Here is a 27,055-nt window from a genome sequence, read left to right as displayed (position 1 = left end):
CCAGACTGAGGGCATAAAGGAAGGGTGATTCTTCAAATTAACTGTTCAGGGATGAGAGTGATAAATTTCAGGTCTATAAAATTTTGTAGATTTCATACCATTTTAATGGTATTTGTTATTTTCTGCAGAGCTCTTTGAAAGATCCTCATGCCTTCCTTTAGACCAGATTTGCCGCAGCAACTTAAGACCCTTCATTGCAAACCATAGAGTAACAAGTGTGAGTGGCCCAGGGAATTACAGAAACTTGCTATGAACTTACCCTTCATAAAAGTAACTTATGAAGCCAAATTATAGACCGACCATTATGGAAGGCTTCCCCCAGTGAAATTGTGTAGAACTCTGATTGATAGTTGGAGAGGGAAAAGAAATATAAGACAGAAAGGCACAAAATGCAAGATTCCCTTGAAAACACAATTTATTTTCAGTGACACTTTTAAACATCCAAACTGGACTTAGTAAATCCCAAAGTGTCACCAATGATCTCTTATTCTGAACACAAGTAATAAGGGGTCAGAAACACAAAAAATTAAAACCGATTTGCTCTCTGTACAAAGCCATCCTCATCTTTGCTTGACTTTAACATCTTTATATTCCCTTTTTTTCCCTCACTAGTAATATTGAAGGGATTACCCCTTTTGGCCCCTAGGTGGTTACTGTGTGATTTTACTGTTATTAAATCTATTATAAACTGCTTCATTATTCCTGACTCCGATTCTGTCTTTCCTTTAATCCTTCCGCCACCCTCCCAGAAATCCCGCAGTGTTGGCCCCCAGGAAATCCGCGAGCGAGCCACTGTCTTGCAGACAGCATTTGAAGATTACGTGCATGCCAGTGCGGAGAAGGTCTCCTGGGCAAAGAAAGGTCAGTGGATTTCTTAGGCGATTACTGAATGGATAGGTCAGTGGAGCTCCCACTTCACCCCTCACTGAGGTGGGGGGTAAGGGGTGGGAGGTGGATAAGAGGCCAACCTGGGGTCTCTCTGCTCACTAGTGAAAGCCTTCAAGCCCAATAATTCTACTGGGTTTGGAAACAGACGCAGGAGGCTTTAAAATGATATTAAATGTTAATTCATCCTTTCACATGTTTTGCACAAATGAGGATTTATCTTGGCTTACATTAGAAGTAGAGCTTTGACCCAATGACTGGGATCTTAGGGTTAAGTTTTTTTTTCCATTTTATGTACCTGTTTTTATGAAAAGATATGACAAAAGAAACAATTATAGGCTAGGTAAGTGATATCTACCTTGTAAGAGCAATGGGAAAAAATGTTGGACCTACGCAACTTTAAAATGAGAACACTTTAAAAGTTCTGGGGAAACGAGAACAATACCAATAAGTTTTATTGGGAAGACTAAAGGTTCTATGCCCAACTCTAGAAAGTTTTATGCAGGGTTGGACATTAATTCAACACGAGGACCCTTGAATAGAATTTTCAGAGGCTAAAATTTAGACTGCTAGGCGGCACGGTGTATAGTGTGCTGGGCCTGGGATCAGGAAAACTTAAACTGTAATATGGTTTCAGACACTTACTAACTGTGTGACCCTGGGAAAGTCATATAATCTTAACTATAAAATGAAGATAATAACACACCTGCTGCATATGACCATTGTGCGAATCAAATGAGATAATATTTGTGAAACGCTTAGCATTGTTGTTATTATTATTATTATTGTTATTATGGCTTCTTGGATCACCCAGTTGTCAGTCTGCCTTTTTTATGTTGTCTCGAGCAAGAGGGAAAATGTGGTTGGGAAATCAAAACTCTGTTTTTGTTATTGAATCCCTCTGTTTGTCACCCAGTGGTGACATGGCATGGCTGATGTGCAGATAGCATTTGTTCTTTGGGGCCTGATTCAAAGGATCCTTGGCCTGAGAGCTGAAAGTGCTTTTTAAAATCATAGTCACTTGCTATCTTGAGAGCCAACAGATTCATCTAGATGAAAATTATTTCACCAGAAAGTCTAGGGATGAACCAAGACACTGCCTTTCTGGTATTTTTGCTCAGACCCTCAGTTTCTTTCTCCATAAAATTAGGACCTAAGGTCAAATGAAATCCCTTCCAGCTTTAAATCCTGTGATTCCTGTCATATCACACTGAGATCACTCATTTACAAAATGACTGCTACACAGCCCTCTAACGCTCACCAAGAACTTTTCTTACAACTACCCCATGAGGAAGGTAATGCAAGTATAATATTGTTTCTAAAAGACATGAATCCATGTATTTCCCAACTCCAGAGCCAGTATTCTTGGTCCTGCACCATGCAGCCACTTCAGAATCATTGTGCTTCTTAGCATTTTCTTTAGTTGAATTGAGTGGCTTTGGGATCCTTAATGCTCTACCTTCAGATGATGATTGATTCTATTCTTAAGGCAATAAAATCACTTTCTAATGAATGACTTCATTATGTAACTTTGTGGAATATTGGTTTGATATAAGATGAGCCTTTTGCAATAAGTACCTGGGTCCATGCTTCTGTGATGCAGTGTTAATAATGAAGGTGCTACCAACATAAACTAATGTATTCCATATTCTTGCCCCTTGGCTTTGGTTGTATGTAGAGTAGGCATAACTGCTACTTTTACACTTTTCACAATCTTTTTCTTCCATCAAGGCCTACTTTGAGGCCATTTCCTATATGGAAACTTCCCTTATGTACCCCTAGCTGAAAGTGATTTCTCCTTCTAAGACTGTTTGGAAGAATTTTGTCTTTCTCTTATCTTTTCTTTTAGCCCATTATATTTTGCTTATTTGCAGCTAGGAGCACTTTGGAATTGATAGGACAAAAGGAGGCACAGATGTGTCTCATCATGGAAGAATTCCTTATCGAAGAGATGGCTGCAAATGGAATTCAGTGTTTGGAGCATCAGGAAATGTTCTTATAGCTATTGTATATTTATTGGTTGTTTGAAAGAGCAGCCAGGAAGTTCTGACCTCGAGAGTAAGAGAATGATTGTGGGGAAATTGTGTTTGGGGTGTGACCATGAGAGGGCCATAGTGAGCAAGTCTGCTGATGCCTTTGATTGAATCTGAAGAGTAGGTGGGACAGTTCTGCCTTGGCATTGAGATTTATTTTTAGTGAGTGTGGTGTATGTTTGGGGATGGATTGGGAGTGACTAGGTTTGATGTGCCTTTATCAATGAAGATGAAATCAAGTATGTGGACTGAAAGACCTTTAATGCTATAAAAATCTCTTTGCTTGTCTAGGACTATGACCTGGTTGCTTTTTTTCCCCACACCCAGCATACACTGGGACAAGGTGAATAATGTTTAAAAGATGTAATATCAGACATGAGGCAATATCTGAATCCTCTGCTTCTGGGCCCCTTGTGGTTTCTTTTTTGGATAGCATATACTAGGAGGCAGAAATGACACTAGGTGACCCAGGCTTTGAGGATGAAGCACCCAGGACTTAATAAGCTAAGTTTGAAGACTTGGATTAATTTGTTTTTTAGTTTTGTGTCTCTCACCCCAAGAAAAATGTGTTTCACAGATCATAGTGATGGGGTGTGAAACTATGTTCCCTTTAATCTGTAAAATTAACACTCTAAAACTGTGTTCCCTTTGATCTGTAAAGAAGGGAGATGGAGTTCTCAAGCCATCCTGAGAGAGCGTGTATCCTCCTGACTGGCCTTTTATAAAGCAAATCACCCCAATGAAACCCTTTTCAGGAAATTCCAGATTCCAGAAGCCTTCAAAAGTGATTTCCCATTCAATTGGAGATCTAGGCCTGGGGATTTTGGCTTTCTTTTCAATCTGAAAGCAGAGCCTCAAGATTCCCTATTAAAGGGCAATTTTAAACTCACTTTTTTGCAGAATGTCCAAAGCAGGACTATGTCTTATCCCTTGGTATAGCTGCCAGGACCCTGCCTGCTGAGGAGATATTCATTCTCTTCTCAGTGCCAGCCTCCATTTCCCTAATAAGACTTTGCCACTGTGAAGTCAGTCTCTTACAAAGCTGACTTCTCATCCAACAATAAATTTCCATTTTTTTGCCATCTAAAATTCTTCAGGTTCATGAATTCTTTCACGAAGGACCTGCAACCAAAAGGGGATTTTCACAACTCTCTAACTGCCACTAGAACCCCATCAATAGTAGGCATTGCATAGATATGTGTTGAGTTGGAGTGAAAGCTGTGACAAATGAAACTTCAACCCCAATTCTAGTAGCATATGTGATATGAAATACTCTATTTTTGAGTTTCTTTTCTTCCTCATGATCATTAAACTCAAAAGCATGAATAAACTGCAGATAATTATTTTCCTTATTTTGAGTAAGAATAGAAGTCATATTCCCAAATGTCTGTTTATCTTGGAGCTGAGCACTATAATATTAAATTATTTGCTGATTGAGCAGGCTTTCACTAATCTGTGTCTAAAAACTTCCTTTGGTGGATCTCAGTCGACCAAATTGCATACCCCTTTAAAAATGGAAACTTTGGTACATCTATATTTGTCTCCTTCAGGTCTATGAATTGATGTTTTGGGAAAACATACATACCTTTTGCACCCAAAGGGTATTGTATTGATGACATAACTACCACCATCAAAAGGACTGCAAGTATGATCTTTCTCTTGAATTGCAATCTGCATATGCAAATTTCCCTATTGACTTGCTTCCATAAACTCCCTTCTTGGTTATGAATAATTAACAAAGCAGCTGGCTTTTGCCTTCATGGCAGAAAATCTGATGGAGATTGTGCCAGAGATGCATTTGTTTTCCTTTTGCATTTTTTGACCCAGTCAGGGTTAATAACCAACATTTAATTGCAGTCACTTTCCAGGAAGTTGCCTCTTCTTTCCACTTCCCACAGCACCTTTGCATTGAGTTGGGGAGAGACCAAGCAGCTCCAACCTGTGAGTTCTAGAGAACATTATTCCCCAAGGAAATTTTTTGAAAATGTTGTTCTTTGTTCACAGCAAAATGTTCCAGTGGATTGGGGGCCCCACTTTTTTGTTTGAGCAAATACTTATCCCCTCTTAGCCAAATGTCCTAGAGAGCAGTAGGATAGAATAATTGTGGCATTTATCTTTTTTTGCCCCTTCCCCTCTGTAAATAAGTTGTTCACGCAAATTCTCCTCCAGTGCCCTATTGTGGTGTGAAGATGGCCCTTCTACCTGAGAGCATCAAGAGTATTCATCCCCACTGAGCTAGAAAGGCTTTGTTGTCCTAGTTCTGCCTTCAGAGCTGCTCATCACTAGTCTGGCTTCCAGAGGAGGAATTTTTTTTAGCCACACCAGCACTTGAAGATTATCTACTAGGGCATGAAGAAGCTATAATTTTCTTTGGCCATGGAGAATATGCAGATCATTAGAATCACCTATCCTTAAATTACAGTTCTTTAAGATACCATTATTCCTGGTCTCAAATAATAGCAATAATAGCAAATTTGCAGAGCATTTTTAGGCCTAGAGAATGCTCACAGTAGCCTTGTGAAGTTGGTACAGAGAAGACTGTAACTCAGAGGGCTATAACTTGTCTGGAACACACAGCAAAGTAAGAATCAGAATTGGCATCTGCCCCCCTTTCATCTCCCTTCAAGTCAACACTTCATTACACCACCAAAAGGACTTCTCCAACCAAAAGAGTATTGGTGAGGCCAGAACATAAAAAAAGATTTATATCATAAAGAACAAATACTCATGGGAAGAAGTTTTTTTTTCCTAAGATTATTTGCCTCAAAAGATGATTATTAAGAATCAGGACCTACAAAGAGGCTTTTTGCTTTTTGCCCAGGCTTCTTCCCAGCCTGCCTTCTCCAAAATAACAATTTTACTGTTCCTCTACTTTCCTCTTGTGTTTGCCCTCCAGGCCCCAGTCCTTCTGCATATCACAGTCACTGCCAAAGTGAACCATTTCCTGACCCTTGGAAGGTCATGCAAACATCTGCCGCTGCCTCTGAAGCTCATGCCCCTCCGAATTAGCTGAACATGGGTGTCCATGCAAGTATGTGAGGATGACCAACTGTCGCTGTCCCCAGTGGAACAGGAGCCTTGAGAACAAGGAGTTTCCATAGTAAAAATATGCAGTGTGAAATGCTGTCTGACCAGTTGTCTAGAGGGAAAACACTTTCTGCCATTTCCTGGCAAACTCATTATCCCTGTAAAGCTGTGAGTTGGGCACTTGACTCTCCTGGGACCAAAGCTCTCAATCTCAAGCTATTTTGATTGGGGGTAAAAAAGGGAGAAGAATAAGTATATCGACATTGGTAGAAGTCAAATAACTAATGTTTTTCTCAAGAAGCATGATGCCAGATGTATATTTTGCGGGGGGCCCACATATCCAGCATTATATGCAGACCTGAGGCAAGAGTGTAGAAAATTTGGAGTAACAGACAAAAGGAAAATGTCTCTTTGCTGAAGATGGGTCAAAATAAGAGTTGTTTTGTTTTGTTTTTTGTTTTTGCCTGTATTCCCTGAATAATATTGGTTTTTGTCACATTGGCCTTCTGGAAGAGAGGCTATATGGTATGCTACAAGGAAATTGGGTCTGGTCTTCAGGGGGTCTATAACTAGAGCTCAGACCAGCCCTGCCCTTAGCCAGTTGTGTAAATGTGACATGAAAATTAGGGAATTGGATTAGTCCTTTCTAGCCCTTAGGACTTAGGTTATGGTTTTAACATATGGCTGTGTGTCCAAGGCCCAAATAATACTAGTATTGTTGCCTATAGTCATAACCCCTTGAGTGGATAGGTCATTTGAAATGTTAAAGGTTTTCTTTAGAAATAGTTACTCCCCAGTTATTAAAAAAGGCAGTGACACAGAATTGAGAGGGAGGTGCAGAAGAGTTGCCTTGGTTATGTCTCATCGATTGGGAAAAGGAGTTCACTTTACTCAGTAAATAGAGCTTTGATGGATTCCCAGGATTCTTCCCAGAGCTGATCTGCTAAAATGACACTTTTTATTACTGTTCATAAACGCCAATCTCCTGATGCTGCTGGGAGATTACATTTAAGCTGTGGGCAAACTTGCTGGTCCAGTGGCTCAACAAGCCAGGGCAAGAGAGGTTAGTGTTTAGTGCTTCTTTCCATTGGAGATTGCAGGGTTGGCAGTGGTTGGCAGAAAGAATAAGGCTTGGGGGCAAAAGTGAATAGGTATAGAAATGGGAATGGTCTCTTACCAGAGAGCTACTTTCCAGAACAATTCCCTCCTTCCCTCTTGTAGTGAGACTAGGGCAGACATTTAATCTTAACTGTTATTGCTAGGTAAGAAGAGAGGAACTGGGCATAAAGCTATGTTTTCTTGAAGAGACAAGGCCTAGTGATCAGGACCAAGGCTTGACTTTCTTGGGTTCTTTGTCCAGTTTTGTTTCTGGCTTACTGTGTGATCTGGAACAAAGTTCTCATTTTTCCTGTCTTTAAAGGAGCTAAAATTATATTCCGTGGTGCAACTTCCCTCTTGACAGGACATTAGATGAACAGCCACAGGGTATTCCTCAGGGAATGTGGCTTGACCCAGACTCTTTTAGTTTTGTTATATGTTTCTTTCCTTTCCTTTCCTATATATGTCTCTTTCCTTCCTCCCTTCTTTTTGTCCTGAACTCAGTAATCAAAAATGTTGAAAAATCCAATGAGAAAAAGAGCCTGGTGTCATTGTACACATTTTATATAGGGTGAGTCTGGGGTGGGGTATTCTTTCCCATTTTCTTGTTTACTATAAGTGATTTTTAAGTGAATTCTCAAAAACTCTATGCTTAATTCAAGGGAAATGCTCATTCTGCAAGTACTAGTAATTAGTTTTAGTAACTGTGTTCATTCACATCATTACTTCAAGCATGTATCAGAATTGTCAAAAATAAACTTTTGTTTGTAACTTTTGCACAAATAAATAATGGTCCAGGAATCTGAACCACTTTTTTTCTCTCTTTTCTCAGCTTTGCAATCTTTCATTCGTGCCTATGCAACCTACCCCAAGGATCTGAAGCACATTTTTCATGTCCGGTCCCTCCATCTTGGTCATGTGGCCAAGAGCTTTGGACTGAGAGATGCTCCCCAGAATCTGAGTGCCTCTTTAGGGAGCAAAAAGAAATCAAAACTGAAAAGGTAAGATGAACTATTTCCTTTCTCCCTAATGAACAAATAAACACAGAAATACACAAATGCCCACCCAAAAAGCCAAAGATGAATATAAATATATTGTCCTTTCTGGTCAAAGTGTAAAAATCAGGGTCTGCATTCTTCTCAATATGAAGCCTTTCTTCTTTTATTCTGGAGGCAAATGATTGTCAAAGTATCTTCCAGTGAATACAATAGGTATCCACCACAGAAGAAAAGAATAACTACTCTCAGCTCTTCAAGTCTTCTTTAGAAATTGAGACCTGTTGGGCCTGACATTATAAGAGACTATTGCAACAAGATTTTGATGATCAAATTTGTTCTTAGCCCTCAGAAGGACAGGAGCCTGCCTAATATGATCATTGTTTCTCCCTGTTACTTTTGTTCTGTTTTGTCACTATTTTGGCTTCATACTACCTGTGTTATAAGCCACACATAGTGACCACATAATGTTTTACATTTAATGCCTTCAACCCTCCCAATCCTACCCACCATTTTGGGGAGGTTTTTTAGGGTAATTTGGACTGGATTAAAATCCTATCCTATCATCACATTGATTTTTTGTTTTTGAAAACTAAGTAGTTTTTTAAACCTTACTTTCAAAAATAGATTTGTTGATAGTTTTTGTTTTTATATCACTAAAGGAATATATATATTCCCTTCTCCCTACATATATTTTGCCTTACACTCTTCCAAAGAACCACCCCTTATAACAAAAAGTTTTTAAAGTGTAATTTAAAAAAAATCAAAACCAATAAGTCCATCGAAAAAATGTATGTTATATGCAGTGTTCTGAATCAATGGACTCCTCCTTCTGCCAAATTGTAGGGAGGGGAAATGTCTTCTTATATATCTTCTTTAGGACTAAACTATGTCATTCTATTTTTACAGCATGTTATTGTTTTTATTTTTCTTTGCATGTACATAGTTGTGGTCATTTGTATATATTGTTTTCTTGACTCTGCTTATTTCAATTTGCATAGTCATGTAGATCTTTCCATAATTTTCCATTTATTCATGGACCACAAATTGTTTAGCTGTACTCCAATTATCTCTTTTGTTTTCAGATCTTTGCTACCATGAAAAATGCTGCTATAAATATTCTGTTGTGTGCAGGATCTTTCTTTTTTATTATTGACCCTCTTTGGGCATATGCTTAGCAGTACCCCACTAAGAGAGCAGGGTTTATAGCAATCATGGCTTTGTTTGATGACTAATAGAGCTCTGTTATGTTATCAGAAGAGACAACATTTTATAAAGTTTTTAGCACTGTGCTGACAGGTAATGGTTGCTTAGTAAATAAATGCTTGTTCCCTTCCTCTTTCCCTTCCCTGTAAGTATGTGAGTCCTTTTATATAGTATTTTTCAAATGTTCAAAATCAAATGGTAGATTGTTTAATGTTATTGACATGGAGATATAAATGACCTCCAATTAGATCCAATTTATTTAAGGAACTGAGTGGATGCCAAGGAAAGGAATTGTGTAGGAGTGCTACAGATGTGTTTGGGTAATGAACTTTTGTTCCATTTATTCATAGAAAAGGAATAAGCATTTATAGAACACTTATTATATGCCAGGCACTCTGCTAAGCTTTTTTTTTTCTTTTGAACACAAATATCTCTTTTTATCTTCACAATAACACTGCAAAGTAGGTATTATTATTATCCCTATTTTACAGATAAGGAAACTGAGGCAGGCAGCAGTTAAGTGACTTGCCCAGGATCACACAAGCTAGAAAGTGTCCAAGATTGGATTTGATCTTTGATCTTCTTCACTCCCAGCCCAGTGCTCTGTTTGCTATACCACAAACTGCTATAGAAAGCTCTGGTCTCCATGGCCCTGAGATAGATTAGCCCTGACAGACTCAAGAAATCAGTGGGCTCTATCCACTTCTAAGGAAATGAGAGCTTAAGAGTAAGGGAGTCCTTAGACTCCTTAGAGACCAAGACCAAGAAGGCCTTCAAAGACTTAGAGACTTTGCCTGGTTTCCTCTCTTGTAGAATTGAGAGGTAGGACTAGGTGTTCTCCGAAGTCTCTTCTGGCTTGACCAGAGACCATCTTTAGGTTGTCATGTTGTCCAGAAATTTGCATTCAACAGATACCTCCCTGCTACCAACCTTAATTTTCCTCCAAAACACACAGAGGCCAGGGAATCTTTGATAAATAAATTAAAACCACATCTCCCTGAAAACTACAGTGGCATAAATATGGCTAGATTTTCTGGTGTAGCTATTCTTAGATTGTCCCCTAATCTGTGTGTAGGCAGGATTACATTCTAACAACAGAAGCATCTACTGCTAGGTGCCAGGAATACAGAAGCAGAAGTGAAGCTGTTTCCACCCTCAAGGAGTTTATGTTCTATTAGGAGAGTCAACATACATAGAGATTAAAAAAAAAAAAAAAACCCATTATTGGATAATCTTGTGATATGGGAGTGGGGCAGGGAAAGCAACCAATCAGCAGGAAAAGACTCTTGGAAGAAAGTAGTGTTTAAGTGCTCTTGAATTATGCAGAGACAAAAAAGACTTTTCATTGGCTCTGGAGCCAAAGGGGGATCCTCAAATAGTTCAAAACAATTGCTTTTTGCTTAGCATGCTACTCTTTTTGCATTGCAATAATGAATACTACAGTACACTTTTCCCAGCTGCCTCTCTGGGCATACCTAAGCAAAAGCCATGATTTCCCATGTTTTGCAGCATAAATTTATTTTTTGTGTGTGTATGTCTTTGTAAAACATTATTTGTGTGTTGTACACTCAACAAAAAGTTTTGACCTAGTTTTCTTTAGCCTGTTTTTGTTGCCTCATCAATCTTGACAATGCCTAGTTTTTCTGTGATACAAAATAGTAAAGGGATTTGAAAAATCAGACACTAGGGTTCATTAAACTTAACTTGAACAGGATCTGAATTTTGGATGCCTGGGTGTTTTATAAAATTCCTACTTTTTGTTAAATTAAAAATGAAAATTTCTTGAACATTTTATTTTAAATAATATTAACATTTCCTCAGGAATTGTCATATATTACATATTCATTTATGTTATTATAGTAACATATTCAAAACTGAATTCAGATTTTATATAAGTGACTACCTCATGACCTTAGGAAATTACTTAACCTTTCTGACAGCCCTTAGTTTCCTCACCTGTAAAATAAAAGGATTATGATCCTGTGAAGAATATCCTCTAAATCTTCAGCACAGATACTTCATAGACGTTTTCTCTGTCAGTCAGCTTCTGCATTCCAGTACCACATTGGGGATAGGGACCATGCTGTGGCAGCTCTGCTTCTCTCAAAGTAGCCATGAAGGCCAGAGATACGGAGGGAGCAGGCACCTGCTGCCACTCACCAATTGTCCTGGTCAGGTCTGACAATTTGCATTATTATATGATTGCCTTGCAAGAGAACTAAGACCTCTCCTAAGGGAGAAAAGGTGAACCCCTCAGGTTTCCCCAACCCAGATGTTCATTTGTGTGCCAGGGATACTAAACTGCCACATATTGGAGTTAGAGCTGGGGATTTTTGAGTTTGGTTCATTTCAGATCTGCAGAAATGTCTCCAGCTTCATTGATTTTGTATATGTGATTAAGCATCTGAGTTCAAAGGAGAAACATACCTCTAAGCTGGGTGGCTTTTGGATAGACATTTACAACTCTGAGCTCCATTTTTCCATCTTTAAAATGGGGACACTTGGATATACCTTAGCAGAAGAAAGGGGGGAAATGCACACATACACACACACAGAAATTAGAATCGTTAATAAACTACAGTTTTGTTTCCAATTCTCACCTCCTTCACGCTTTCCCACACCTACCTCCAACTTAAGTATTTTTAGTAAATATAAATTCTGGCAGCTGGCATGCATTATTACTGGAAATTTTGTTAGTAAACATTCGTCCAAATAGCTATGTTTCAGATTTTGATGTCTTCAACTCCTCCCCAGATCCTGGGGAATAGGGGGGCTGAAGGAGAAGGGGAGGTCGGAGGGGGAATTGGAGACTGCATTGTCCTTACCTTGAGAAGCCACCAGGGAGAGAACAATCCGCTGCCTCCTGCTTCAGTTGACCCTCGCAAGCAGATGGGCAACAGGACTGGTATACCCCTGTGAGCAGGGGATTTAAGAGGGCTTTATTTAGGGAAGAATAGGCTGATTAGCTGATAAAGAGCATGTAAGATGGTATGGGGCGGTCTTTGATGTCTAGCAGGCTCAGCAGGGAGCCTCGTGGTGAGTGACAGCAGTGTGTCATAGGATTACTCAGCTCGTGACAATGCAGCTCTCTGTTACTGCCTTGTCGCCACTCTGTTTCGGCTACTTTTTCTGTTGTTAGGTGCTTCTTTTGAAGGCATTCCCCCCCCTCTACGACCCCCTCCCTGTCTTTGTACCACAGACGGCCACTCTAGAATACAGTAGGTAACTTTTTATTTGGGGGAAATGTTGTCACTCCTGGGGTAAGAGTGACTTTGCAGCTAATCTGCGCGTGGACCGTATAATTGTGGTCAGGTTGAGAGGCAGAGAAAACTTGACAGATTTTCCACACCTCAGTCAGGGCTCAAACAAATGCCAGTTTGCTGCTTTCTGAAGACTGGGCAGGAAAAAAAAAGTCTGCTAAACCCCACAAAGTAAGAAGAGTTACACTGTGGCAACAATTATTGTGCAGAGCTGAACCCTCCCTTCTGAAATCCATCTGTCGAGAAAGAGAATAGGGTCCTTATTATTTTAAATGGAAGAATAAAATAATAGCACTAAATACTCCAAACTATTCAGCTTTCCTCCTTATGGCTGTTTACTGCCAGCACCAGTTGTCCTGGAGTAATTATATATTATGTACAAACATCTGATATCTGTTCGCCAGGCTGCAAACCAAATCCTCTCCTACTTCACCTGCCACACAGCAAACAAGGGAGCCCAAACCTATAGGGAAGAGGGGTGGAGCTATGCTGGGGAGAAGGAGATATGAATCAGGGACAGGTTAGGAGATGGTTAAGTGTTTCAACAAATGACAAAGAGAATCTTTGTTTTTTGGCATCTTTCTTCTACGCTTCTCTCATTTGTTTTTTCAAAATGAGAGCAACCATGTCCCCCAAAAGATATCTTACCAGCCAGGTGTCTGTCTACTTTTTGGATTCTAAATTCTGAAAGTAAACAACACTAAATGCCTTCCTCTTCTCTCTCTGCTCCCCACCCCCATTGCACGTAGTACCACAGTTATAGTCACAGAAACTCTTGACACCTGACACACAAACCTGCCAAAACGCCAACCTCTCATACTTTATCAGGTAGTCGATAATAACTGGAACTTATTGTATGTATGGCCCTTCAGTGACAGTCACCACTAACCTACCATCTCTCTTGGTGAAATGTATCTATTATTTTATTCTGTGTAGATTCAGCAGTTCCTAAGATACAAAATCAACACATACCTCTGACATCCTACATTTTTACTTGAGACACCCGCACCAGAAACTGGGGCCTTGGTTTTTTGAGGACAGAAAATAGAAAAAACCTTATTTCCCAAGTATACAGTCAGGGGCAGCTAGGTGGCGCAGTGGATAAAGCACCAACCCTGAAGTCAGAAGGACCCGAGTTTAAATCTGGTTTCAGACACTTTATACTTTCTAGCTGTGTGATCCTGGGCAAGTCACTTAACCCTAGTCACCTCAACAAAAAAAACAAGTATACAGTCATTAAGAAACATTTGAGTTGGATGTGCCTAAGAAAATTAACATAGCACTACAAGGAACATTATTATCTCTGTCAATAAACAGTGTCTAAGAAGAGCACTTTAACCAGTGTTTTTTTTAATTTTGGTGTTGCCATCACAGACTAACAGGGCAAACTTGCTGCTTCTTAGAACTCTTTCTATCATGTAGGTTGCTTCCTTGGCTTAAGTATGGTAATTTTTCCCCAGGGAGGTAGGAGCCATATAGTAGCCAAAAATTATTCTTTGAGATGCTAGCTTCTTAAAACTATTTATCCTGTGACCACCCTAAATGTGATTTCACCCTTGACTCTTATTTTCATTATTTTCATTGTCCTTGAATGAGTTAGGTGCTAAAATATGTGTGGTGCTTTTGACCAGTAAATCAATCAGAATCGTGAATTTAGAGTTGGAAAAGACCTTCAAGGTTAACTCTGGCTCCCTCATTTTATAGATGAAGCAACTGAGGCCCAAGGAGATTGTATCTTTCCTGATTAGGGTCACATACTAACATAGATGTGTTGTTCATTTCTGTAATTCTTCCAAACTTCACTTGTTTGTACTTACTGTCTGAAGGATGTGGCTTTCCTATGGACATGAAATTTTATTATTTTCAAGCTGTTAATGTATAAAAGTCAAGATGTTACCAAATTGTAAGAATAACAGATAGCCAGGTGTTAACCAAAACCTACAAAGTAATCACAGACATAAAGTCAGCACCCAAAAAGCTTTAAAAAGAAATCTTCCTGGGTATTTTGTTCGCAATTATAATATGCTGACACTGAGGATAAAGTCAAGAGTTGGAGGGTGCAAAGGAGTTATTGTCTTGATTATTTCTACTATGTTCAAACAGCCTTGAGAAGAGTATGCTTGAAAAGAGCATCAAAGCAGTCTCTAGAGTATTTGTGTTTTTCAAATATTTTAAAATTAGTTTGATTTGTAATGTAACTGTTATTCTGGAAATCTTTCATGTACTTCAGGTTCTACAATTTGTTCATAAACCAATTTTTTCATAGAAAGCTTACCTTCAAAAATTTTAGTCAGATCCTTCCATAGACTATAATAATTATAAATGAATGAATTCCAAATTCATGAGATTTTGATACATTAGAAAACTTCAAAATCTAAAATTTTACCTCCTCACCCCCACCCCCCAAAAAAGACTTGGAAGTGAATGTATTTCTTTGTTCCATTTGACAAGTATTTCATGGGAGCTAACTTGAACCTTCCTTGGAAAAATTATATCCCATTGTCCACTCCTTCCAATCCTATATAAACTATGCCATTTTGAGGAAATTTTTGTCCCTTATGTTTTTTTTTAATTGACTACTAGAGAATTGCAGTTTTTGCATTGATTATAAGAGTCAACAAAAAAGGATTGAGCTGAAGGTGTATTAACTGGCAATCTTTTAACACCTTTGAACTTTACTTATTAGTAACAACCTTGAAAACATCAAACCAGCTCTCAAAAAAACTAGCATTGAGAAGCTGCAGCTGTAGCTCCCTGTAAAGCAATAATCTAATCATTGGGAGCAGCTTGCCTGCCAATTTTTATGTGGCATTTACAACCTCCTTAATATCACTTAATTAGCTGAAGGAAAACTTGGAATCTTGCCCATTGAGAAATTTTTCTCGGTTTAGTTGATCTACTCATCATTCCATAAAAAGACAAATTGGGCCAAATGTGATATCGGAAAATGAACAAAGCCCCAGTCTCTGAGATCCCCATATATGTGGTTGGAATGGTGGCAGAATTAGGATGGAGTCTATTCCCAATGACCTAATAATAATTTAGGGAAACCGTGTAAGCCAATGGAATAATGAAGAGTCAAAACAATAATCCAAAACTCCAAAGACACATACACACACACACACACCCATACATATAGAGGGAGAGAGACAGAGACAGAGAGACAGATTGTACAGCCATACCACCTGCTGTTTAGCAAGTTAAGCTATAGTTCATTATCTGTTCTTTTCTACTCAAAGGACTTAAAGACAAACAATTATGAATATGTGGTTTTAATCTGAGAAAACTGAGGCCAAGAAAAAGCAAGTTGCTTCTCTAGGATCATGAATCAGATAGAGAAAAGGGACTTGAGTCTTCCTCATCTTCTACTTTAATGATCATGAATCTAGTCACAATCACATTAGAAATTCACATCAACTGTCATATTCTTTATTCTAAGCCCTCTAGTCTCTAATTTCTTGGAAGGAGTTATAGATTCTTTGGACTAGAAAGAAATCATTTACTTTATCCCCAAGCCTCTAGATAGGATAACTTAATTTTTTTTAAGTTTTCAGAATGCAAGATTCTGGAAACTCAATTTTTTCCACTGGGCATATGCCACCCAAATTCCCATTTAGAGATGGTAACACTGCTCCTTACATACTTCACACAGTTATTGTGAGGATAAACCTAAACCATGTAAATGTGCTTTGAGCTCTGAGGGGAAAAGTTGCCACATACTTTCTAATTATCATTATTTACAAGATTGCCTGGTTTCATGAAATGTTGCAAGTAATTAGGCCACATATAATTTCATTCTAATAAGGGAAGGCCATAGTTCTCAGTTTTTTAAAGATGCACAGAATGTCTGAGTTGAAAGAGCCTTCTAAATCAGCCTCTTCTTTAGTTGAGAAATTTAGTCCCAGAGGAGTTCACTGAGAGTCCTTAAGATAATAGAGCTAATTAGCAGCTGAGTTAGGACTAGAACTCTGCCCATTCCAGTGCTCCTTCTCTTATGCCACAGTGCCAAGTCAAGAAAAATTTATTAAGCATCTACTATGTGCCAAGATAGTTCTAAGTGTGAGGATTCAAAGAAGCAAAAAGACATTCTGCCTTCAGGAAGCTCAAAATCGAATGGGGAGAGAGAGAAAAAAGCAAACAAATACATGCAATCAAGCTATATAAGAAGATAAATTGGACATAGCAGAGAGAAGGCACTAGAAATAAAAGAGGCTGGGGAAAGCTTCCTATAGAATATAAATGGGATAAGTTGAGACTTAAAGAAAGCTAGGAAATTCAGTAGGTGAAATTGAGGAGAAAGACCATTTCAGTCAGGGGAGACAGAGAAGAATTTTTATGTGGCATTTACAATCAGAGACAGAGATATCCTATTTGTGGATCAACAAGTGTCATTTGGAAACGTAAGAGAGAGTGATGTCCCAAAAAACTAGAGAGAAGAGAGTATCAAGAAGGAGAGAGTGATCAGCAGTGTCAAATGTTGCAGAGAGGTTGAAGGGATTGAGGACTGAGAAAAAACCATTGGATTGGTAATTAAGAAATCATTATTGATGACAGGAAAAGATAATGATATATGTTGGAGGAAATGTGGGAATATTAAAACACTACTTTGGAGTTATGAAATGACCCAACCATTCTGGAGAGCAATTTGGAAAAAAGGGCTATCAAACTGTGGATACTCTTTGATCCAGCAATACCACTACTGGGTCTGTATCCCAAGGAAATCTTAAAAGAGGGGAAAAGAGTTTCATGTGCAAAAATGTTTGCGGCAGCTTTTTTTGTGATGGCAAAGAATTGAAAAATGAGTAGACACCCATCAATTGGGGGATGGCTTGTTATATGTGAAGAAAAAGGAATGTATATTGTTCTATAAAAATGATGAATAAACTGATTTTAGAAAGTCCTGGAAAGATTTACATGAACTGATGCTGAGCAAAACAAGCACAACCAGGAATACATTGTATACAATAACAGCAAACTTGTGCTATGATCAACTATGAAAGACTCGGTTCTTCTCAGTGGTTCAATGATCCAAGGCAATCCCAATAAACTTTGGATAGAAAACACCATCTGCATCCAGAAAGAGAACTATAGAGACTGAAAATAAATCAGTATGTGCTATGTTCACTTTTTCTTTTTCCTTTTCTTCTGTTTTTCTTTCTCTTATGGTTTTCCCTTTTGTTATGATTTTTTTCTCCCAACATGATTCATAAAGAAATGTGTGTTAAAAAAAAAAAAGAAGAAGAAGAAGAATATACATGTATAGCCAGAAAAAAGTAAAACAATAAAGAAGAGAGAAATCATTAATTTTTGAAGAGCAGTTTTGGTGGAATGATGAAATTGGAAGTTGGATTTTAAGGGATTAAGAGAATGAGAAAAGAGAAAATGGAGCCATCTATTGTAAATAGCCTTTTTGAGGAGTTTAGCTACAACTAGTAGAGTGATAGTGAAGATGAAATAATCAAGTCAGTTTTTCAGGATGGGAAAGACATAAGCATGTTTGTAGGCAGTAGGGGTGCACCATTTGGCAGGGAGAGATGGAAAATAAGTGATAGAGTAAAAATAACAGATAGAGAAATCTATTGGAGATGGAATGAGATAGAATAAGATCACTTGTGCAGCTAGAGGGGTTAGCCTTGATAAGAAGTAATACTACCTCTTTATATGAAGCAGGGGTGTTTGAGAAGATAGAGGCAGGAGGCATGTGAATGATATGAAATGAGGAAGAGGAGAAAAGAGGAAGTTCGCAGTAAATGGTCTGTTTTCTTCTGTAAATTATAAGGCAAGTGAGAGGAGGAGTCATTATGGGTATCATGGAAGTTTGAAAAAGGATGAAAAAGTTCGGAATAGCCAGTATAAAGTGTGGGATAATAGGTTGATATAGGAAATGTAGAAGGAATATCTAGGAGCAGAGGGGCTCCTAGAGGAGGCTGTGTAACATAAATTTGTGGTCGACTCAATTAGAATGGTTGAATGGTCTTCTCCACTCTTATTCAGCAGCATGTGTAGAGGGCAAAGGCAGAGGATGGCGAAAGTCATCCAAAGTTGAAGTTTGGCTGGATGCAATTGATATAGTAAACATAACTTTGAACTCAAGAAACAATGACAGTGGTAAGAAGGCCAGGGTAAAATTGAACTAATTCATTAAGGAGTCAAGATGGGCAAAAGAGAAGAAAGAGCAAGGGAGATGACCTAGGAGAAAACTAGAAGTTGAGGAACTGGAAATAATGCAGTGAAAGAAAAGTAGGATGTAGTGTGGGAAGGTGGGAAGAGAGGTGGAAAGCCAGTGGATTATGATCAGACAGGCATTCTTTTAGGATTTAGGAATTCTTTTTTTCCCCTCAATGATGTTTTATTTTCCAAATACATGTAAAGATAGTTTTCAACACTCATTTTTGTAAGACTTTGTGTTCCAGATTTTTCTCCTTCCCTCCCTACTGTTCCCCTTTCCCAAGGCAGCAAGCAATCAGATATAGATTAAATATGTGTAATCCTTTAAAACATATTTCCATATTTGTCATGTTGTGCAAGAAAAATCAGACCAAAAGGGAAAAAATCACAAGAAAGAAAGAAAGAAAGAAAGAAACAAATAAAAAGGTGAAAATACTATATTTTGATCCACATCAGTCTCCATAGTTCTCTTTCTGGATATGGATGGCATTTTCTATCCCAGGACTTAGAAATTCTTGAACATGATGAAGGTGCGTTTGTGTGTGATGGCAAGACCAAGGATTTGACCATCTTTATATGTGGATGAGGTGGGGTGAAAAAGTAGATGAAGCTAACTTTGAGAACAGAGATCTTCAACCATTCATAATCCTGATGGTTGTAGACAAGCTAAGCAATGTCAATGCTTGGTTGCCACTTACAGACCGAAGACATAAGCAAAAAAAGAAGGAACAAGGAAAGGATTGGGAAGAATTGTGGAAACTGTAAGAAGAGAGTGAATGAAAAAGGAAAAAATGGATGCAAAGTATGGAAAGTGCTAATAGATACTATGTAAAAGGATGAAACACATACTGATAATTATAATACATAAATATTATATAAAGGTATTAAAGTACTGTATAACAAAGTGCCAGGCAAGGTTTTTTGGGGGAAAGGACTTTATTTATACAGGAGATAATTTAGGAATGGAGGCAGGCTAACGAGAGCTGGAAAAAGGTGAACATTTCAATCAGAGACAGTGGTATAAGCAAAGGCAAGAAAGCAGGAAAACACAGGACATGTTTGGGGGACAACGAGTATTTCAGTTTGGTTCATAAAATACATGGAATAGAAGTAAATAAAAGTTGGAAAAGTAACAAGATGCCGGATTGTGGACAATCTTGAATACCATGCCAAAAAAGAGTTTGGCCATATTGATAGGCCATAGGCAGCTACTGGTGATTCTTTTAATAGAATGTAATGACCAGATTGATGCATAAATATTATTCTAGTAGCAGTATGGAGAATGAGCTGGAGAAGGAAGACTAGAGGGGAAAGTACCATGGACTGCTTCCCTCCCAATAACTTTTGTTTTCTTTTTGTTGTGAGAAGGCCTGGTACCCATCCCAGTGGGTAGCTGTAGTCATTATTTCAAGTCTCTTGTGTGAATTTCAGTGATGCATTTCCCAGGAGTGTCTAATGAGGAGCAAAATGGGCAATAGGGAACATAAACAGGCTTGAGATTCCATTGCTCAGAATAGGAGAGGAAGATCACTCAGAAGGGCATCCATACCCCCTGCCGACATACCAGCTTGTCAGAGCAGCTGGTTCTGTTTCTCTGACCTCCTAAATGGAGGCAGTAAACCAGACCCTAGTAATTAGGCATGGGAATGCTCTGGCGCATCCTCTCCCCCTTACCAGGACAGGAGCAAGCCCCCAGATGGAAGGTCAGAACATTTGACCTTATTGACAAGGCCTAAAAGAAGCAAGGAGGGTCCACTGGAAGCTATAAGATCAGACATAACTGTGGTATGAGTATAGGATTGTGAGTATTGTTATATAGAGCTTACTACTTTCCTTTAACTTTTATAATCATCATTATTTGCACTTTGAGCTCTGATGTAAGAATCAAAATGTGACATTCTATGTTTTGAAATCCCCTACAAATTATATCTTCTGAAACATCTATATTGAGAATAGGATCTCTATTGTCTAAACTAGAACTACATATGAGAAGATATCCTTTGTTTTTGTTTTGGGAGTTTTGGGGGATTTTCCCTAGCATTACTTAGCTATAGCCGGTTCAATCTGAGAGGTTTCACCTCTCAGAGCATTCTAAAACTCTAGTGGTGGGACCTGAGTATTTCTCCCTTTGCAAGGCTTGATGCAAATCCAGTTTCCTTTTTCTTGCGCTCTCTATAGTCAGGTGCTGCTGGGTCCTTGTTCTTTAGAGCAGTGGTTTAATTATAGGTGTGCTCTATGTAGCCTTTTACATTTGGCCTCTTGCTCCTATCACTTGGTTTTTTCCAGCTGACACCAAGCAATTACCAGCTTTCTGCCTTCTCATGGAACAAACACACCTTCATCCCCACCCTGCTAATGAGGCGATTAGAGGGATTTCATAGTGACCCTTAGCTTCCTCCACACCTGGGTCACCTGCAGACTGCAGGAACCACATGGTGTGCTTTCAGACAAGCAGCCAGAGCTGACAACAAAGAACAGGAACCCAACCAGCCTCTCTTGGGGGTGATGCCAGACTGTCAGATACACTGTTGCAGCCTCCGAAACTTAGGCCTTCTGCTGCATTGAAACCCTGGAATTAGAAGAAGGAAAAGTACAATTTGAATCAGTGACAGATACCATTGAGAATAGATGCAACAGGAGATTATTCAGCTTTTCACCAAATGGTCTTTTTGTTGAGTTCTTGAATTATGGGAAATTGAACACAAGGCAGTGTATATTCACACACACATACACGTGTGTGCACATATTCCAAGAAGACACCTTTGCTAGCTTATAAATTGACTTTCTATATAGTTATCTCAGTCATATAACCCCAAACCACTCATTTAGCCATCTTCTTTTTCTTTCCCAATGAACAAGCCATCCCTAATTCCTTTTCTGCTATGGAATATGTATATCCTTAGCTACTCTGCAATTTCTTCACTTGGTATAGTGACAGAAAACGTTCTCTCTGTTGCTACCCACCTCCCAGAGTTGCTGGAAAGAAAGCACTTTGTAAGCTATAAAGTACTCTAGAAATGAAAGCTTTGATTGTTATTTGTTATGACCTGTGCAGTTCCAGTTAGTTTATGTCAGTCTCTTGTCATATCTTATTCTGAAGCATTTGAGTTCCTTTGCATTTTGTTCTCATCCTGGAACTGATGCTGCCATGTTTCAACCCAATGCATTGGACCTGACAGTCCAAGATATGAGAGGGTGTCTTAACCATTTATAGGTGCTAGATTGTAAGTTCCCTGGCAGAAGGAACCATATCTTATTTATCTTTGTCTCCTGATTCTTAGAACAAAGCCTTGTACAGAGTAGGCATATCATAAATATTATTTGAATTTACTACTACACAGAAAGGATGTCATTTGGGAGTGCCAACCTTTGCAGCTTTTCAGGCCTTTTTGTATAGTGGATATAGGTTTCCTGGGTTCTTTTTAGAAGCTACTTCAAAATAAGCATTAAGGAAAAAAATATTATGATAGGAATCTTCTGCTTGTAATTACGTTAGAACTCATTAGGCAATTGCATTATAAGTTATTTAAGGCATAGTAAAAATATCTTTGACCATGTTAACATTAAGCTTGCTCTTAGAATACAGAACTGATAAAAGTGCCTAGTCAGTGTAAAGAGAGGATGATTTCAGTTCAATAGAACAATTAAACCAGACTAACAATGGAATGGGCAGAATACATGGTGAATTCCATATTAAAGAAGATCTTAAAACAGAAGTAAAATGACCACTTACTTAGGGGATTTTTGAAGAAGAAGATTCTTGAGAATCGGAGAATGGTGGAAATTGGAATACGTGATTTTTGAGGACCTTTCCAACTTTATGATTCTATAATGATGGAAGGGATCTCTCTACTAAACTAATCACTTCTACCCAATTCAACATGTGGGAGATGAAGAAGCTTCTTATATGGACCTCAGCAAAATAATAGTCTCTTTGTCCACAAAGAATCAGTTAAACTGTGTATGAATTGAATTTGTTGACATTTAGCTGTTATTTAGTCATTTAGCAAATACATTTTGGGAGCATTTTATGTACACAGGTTGTTATTGTTGTTCAGTCAGTGTCCAATTCTTCATGACCCCATGAACCACAGCACCTTGATACTGTCCATAGGATTTTTTTGGCAAAGATACTGCAGTTTGCCATTTCCTTCTCCAATGGAATGAGGTTAACTGACTAATCTAGGCTGACACAGCTAGTAAGTGTCTGAGGCCAGATTTGAGGTGGGTCTTCCTGACTCCAGAACTCTATCCATTGAGCCACCTCGCCTCCATATACTGATAGCAAGGAAGAAAGGAAATTAGCCTTTGTTAAGCTCCTACTGCTAGGGGCTTTACAAATATTATCTCATTTTATCTGATGCTAGTGAACAAAAGGCTATTGTGTCCCTAAACTTAGAATTTCCAGTGCATAGAGCTCTGGACCATTGCCACACCCTCATCATCCCCTTCTGCTCCCTTCCCAAATCTAGTGGTAGTTTCTAAGCATTTGCACACCTATGTGGTGCTAACATAGGCATTAAAATGCATAGGAATCTACTTAATGATAAGAATTAGGAAAACATCCAGTGTCTCAGACTGAGACTGAAACATTTATACAAATTGTAAATGACAGAGCTGAGACTAGAATCTGGTTCTCCTACTTCTCAGTTTCCTTTTCTTGCCATTATACCTCTTTACCCAAACTTGAATAGGGTTATCCAGTTCTCCTCTAGAAAAATCATCTTCATTCAATTAAATAAGTATTTACTGAATACTTACTGGTGTTTTACACTGTACCACTGTAAGAACCAGATCTTAGAATTTTCCTCCATTCCTTTACAGCTCTTTATGCTATGGTGTTAGGGTAATGTCCATTTTTTATGTCGTTCTTGGATCTATAAAAGTAGGCCTCTAAGATTTAGCAAGGGTGTCTAATATTTGTGCAGGCATACCAACAAAACAGGGATTCTTCTGAAGTACCAGTCTTTTTTTTTTTTTTTTTTGTATTTTCCCCCTCCACCCTCCAGAAAAAAAACAGATTTTGTTTAGTCCAGGGTGATCAAAGAGGCAGCCTACTGGTGTGCCAGGAACTCATATCCATGCCAAAATAGAATCTGAAGGTTAAGAGGCTTCTATAGCTAACCTCCTTCCTTCAATGACTATAAAGATCTGATAATATGATCTACTTCAGGAGGCTAAATTATCATCCATTCCACACTGGCAGAATCTTTACCTGAACTACTTTGTTGTACCAGAGGGACCGCTTGTCAAATTCTCCCTGGAGTTGTTTGTTGCTCTTCCTGTCATTGGAGAGCCACCAGAATTCTGTTCAAACGTTGCTGTCTTTTCTTCTTCCCTAAGAGCTAGGGAGGGCAGAGAAATTTCTCAATCATTGCCATCTTATCTAAAGTCATTGCCACTTCTCCCCTGATCACACTTGAAACCAGAGTTTTTCCATCCTGTTTTGGGGTATATTTTCACTTGGAATTCCTTTGGGCCTATCTGTGGCCCTAGATAGTTTGTTTACAAGGTAGATCTTTCAGACTTGAGAGAATACATTTTACCAGACTTCAGTAGACTTTGAGGCATCCAAAGGGGTGTGTGTGTGTGTGTGTGTGTGTGTGTGTGTGTGTGTGTGTTGTAAAGAGGAGACAAGAAATTTTTTAAAAGGAACAACACACCAAAATACATGTCAGTTCAATAAGAATCAATTAAAGTAGTTCTCTTGTGTTTTCAGCATCAGATTTAGTTTGAAGTTCAAAATATTAAGCACCTAATGTCTGCAGAGTTGTACTAGCATGGGGATGGGTGAGAATACAAAGTTTGCATAAGATATGGTATTACCCTCAGACAACAAAAGTATTTATGTAAAATACTTTGTAAATTTTAAAGCACTTTGTATAGTTTAGTTATTAGTTTTGCTCAATCATTTTCAGCTATGAAAAAATTAATCACTTCATTATGTACTATCTAGTGATGAAGCTCCATAAACTTATTTAGACTGATCCTTAAATGAGAGATGTACAGTCCAACACCAAGCCCATATCTGAAATCTTTTAATAAATCTTTTGGTAATTTCTGCCAGAGCTAATATACCATCAACACTGCTTTTGAGAACTTGTTCTCAACCCCTGTTCCCAGATAAAGCACTGAAGAATATCTCAGTTGGAAGAAGCAAGAGAACAATCTGGAGAGCTGAATTCAAGGTCTGGCTGCCAACTTATCATACAGGTGACTTTTTGTTATTCATTCCTTTTCAGTTGGATCGACTTTTTATGACCCCATTTAGGGCTTTCTTGGAAAAATTCTGGAGTGGTTTCTCCAGCGCATTTTACAGATGAGGAAACTGAGGCAAACAGGTTTAAGTGACTTGTCGGGTTTATACAGCCAGTAAGTATCTGAGGCCAGATTTGAACTCACTAAGAAGAATCTAAAAGAGCCATGCCTGATATTCTATTTGCTTTGACACCCAGCTGCTCCATAATTATTATTAGAGCCAAGTATTTTATGTACAAATTGAGCTGAGATTTTACTTTATCGGGGGTACAAATAACATCTGTCCCTCTTTAGTAAACTCCAGTTCAACCAATAACTTTGGGTAGATTTACTCATCTTTCATTGTAGATGAGTGAATTTTGTTTGCTGGTAACTATAGGATTATTCTTTTGGTAACTAGAGGTCCAGCACTGTAGTGAGAGGACTTGGGCAAAAACCAGGAAGACTACAGGTTGACACTGGGGAAGATCAAGACCTTTAGTTGCCAGGGTGTGTTTAGATTTAGAATTTCCCATTTTCCTATCTGCCAGTTGCTTTGTGATTCAGGCTGGGCCTTGATCAGAGAAAAAGCAAAAAACTAACCTGACCATTAAATGAGGGCCCCATTAAGACTTCTTGAATGGTTTGGGAAAAAAAAAAAAATCAAAATCCCCTTCAAGCTTCTCTTCACCAAAGGCAGAGAAACCAAAGCCATAGGCTGAAAAACTGAACACCTGCTCACTCTGTGGAGCATAAGGATCCTCAGAGTAGTGACCTGGCACATTTTTCTACCAGGTCTGTAGAGGAATTAGGATTTGCTGGTGGTGGACTATGCCTTGGCTGGAAATAAAATTGTAAAATGCCTGGAAAATGTTTCAGTTGTCAACTTAAGTAGAGCAGGACCATCTCCAAGACCTGATTTCTATACCATCTCATTTTCTGCATTGTGGACTTGGGAATGTTGAGCAAATATTCTTTGATAGCAGTTTTGTGTATCTTCTGTCAGTTAGCATCCAGTGCCTTGGAACCTTCCCATATAGCATTCATCTTTGTTATTATTGATAAATTAATATATGTTAGATATTGATAAGATAGGGATTCATTATAGGATCACAGATTTTGAGCTGAAAAGGACAATTGAGATTATTTTGTCCAATTTCATTTTACAGATGAGGAAAACTAGAGATAAAATAAATTAAGCTAGTTCCCTGAAGTTACTGGAGTGGGGGAGCTAGATAGTGCAATAAATAGAGTCCAAGCCTAGAGTCAAGAAAAACTCATCCTTATGAATTCAAATCCAGTCTTGGACACTTAACCCTGTAACTTAACCTCAGTTTCCTCATCTGTAAAATGAGATGAAGAAGGAAATGGTAAATCACTCCAGAGTCTTTGCCAAGAAAACTCTCAACAGGGTCAGAAAGAGTCGCTTCAACTGAAAAGAACTGAACAGCAAAAAGTTATACATATAATGAGTGGCAGCTAGACCTTGAACTCAGCTCTCCTGACTCCATTCCAGACCCTGTTCTACTGCTTCTGCCCTGCTACTGAGATATCCTCCACTGCTTCATCCGGTCATGGAGGTTGAGAGCAGATTCTTGAAGGCACTGTTAATAGTATGTTAGCTCTGACAGAAATTATCAAAAGATTTTAGCTATGGCCCTGGTGTTGGACTGTATATCTCTTATCCAAAAACCAACCTAAGTAAGTTTATGTAACTTCATTACTAGAGAGTAGATAATGACGTGATTTTTTTTTCAGCCATAGAAACTTGAAACTATCTACAAAGGTATGAGATACTTTGTTCTTCATTGGTGGTGATTTGCCCACAGTGATGACATTTTTAAATTATTTATATTATGTGTGTGCATATACATATGTACACATATATTTGGTGTATTTGTGTACATATATATACATGTTATCTTTTTTAAATAGGTTAAATTTCATTTATTTTTAAGCAAGAATAATCTTTCTCCTTTGCTTTCTTGCCACTCCTTCTTTCCCCATCAAGAAAGGAAGAAAAACAAAACCTCTGAAATAGGAATGCATAGTCAAACAAAACAGAATTTCTTATTGGCCATATAGTTTTTTTTAAATTGTTGCAATATGCACTCTGAGTCCATCACTTCTCTGTCAGAAGGGTGGG

At 38.4% G+C, this 27,055-nt stretch overlaps 1 protein-coding gene across 1 annotated transcript in view; it reads left to right on the top strand.

Moving 5' to 3' along the window:
* Positions 1-27,055, top strand: part of DDX31 (DEAD-box helicase 31) — a 92,178-nt gene that overhangs the window by 59,747 nt on the left and 5,376 nt on the right. The window contains exons 18-19 of the mRNA XM_051980246.1: positions 750-861; positions 7,876-8,044. Of these exons, the coding sequence (XP_051836206.1) occupies positions 750-861; positions 7,876-8,044 (281 nt within the window). The remainder of the gene's footprint in view (positions 1-749; positions 862-7,875; positions 8,045-27,055) is intronic.

The sequence above is a fragment of the Antechinus flavipes genome, chromosome 2 (assembly GCF_016432865.1).
Source record: "Antechinus flavipes isolate AdamAnt ecotype Samford, QLD, Australia chromosome 2, AdamAnt_v2, whole genome shotgun sequence".
NCBI lineage: Eukaryota > Metazoa > Chordata > Mammalia > Dasyuromorphia > Dasyuridae > Antechinus > Antechinus flavipes.
This window is presented reverse-complemented; position numbering and strand designations above follow the sequence as displayed.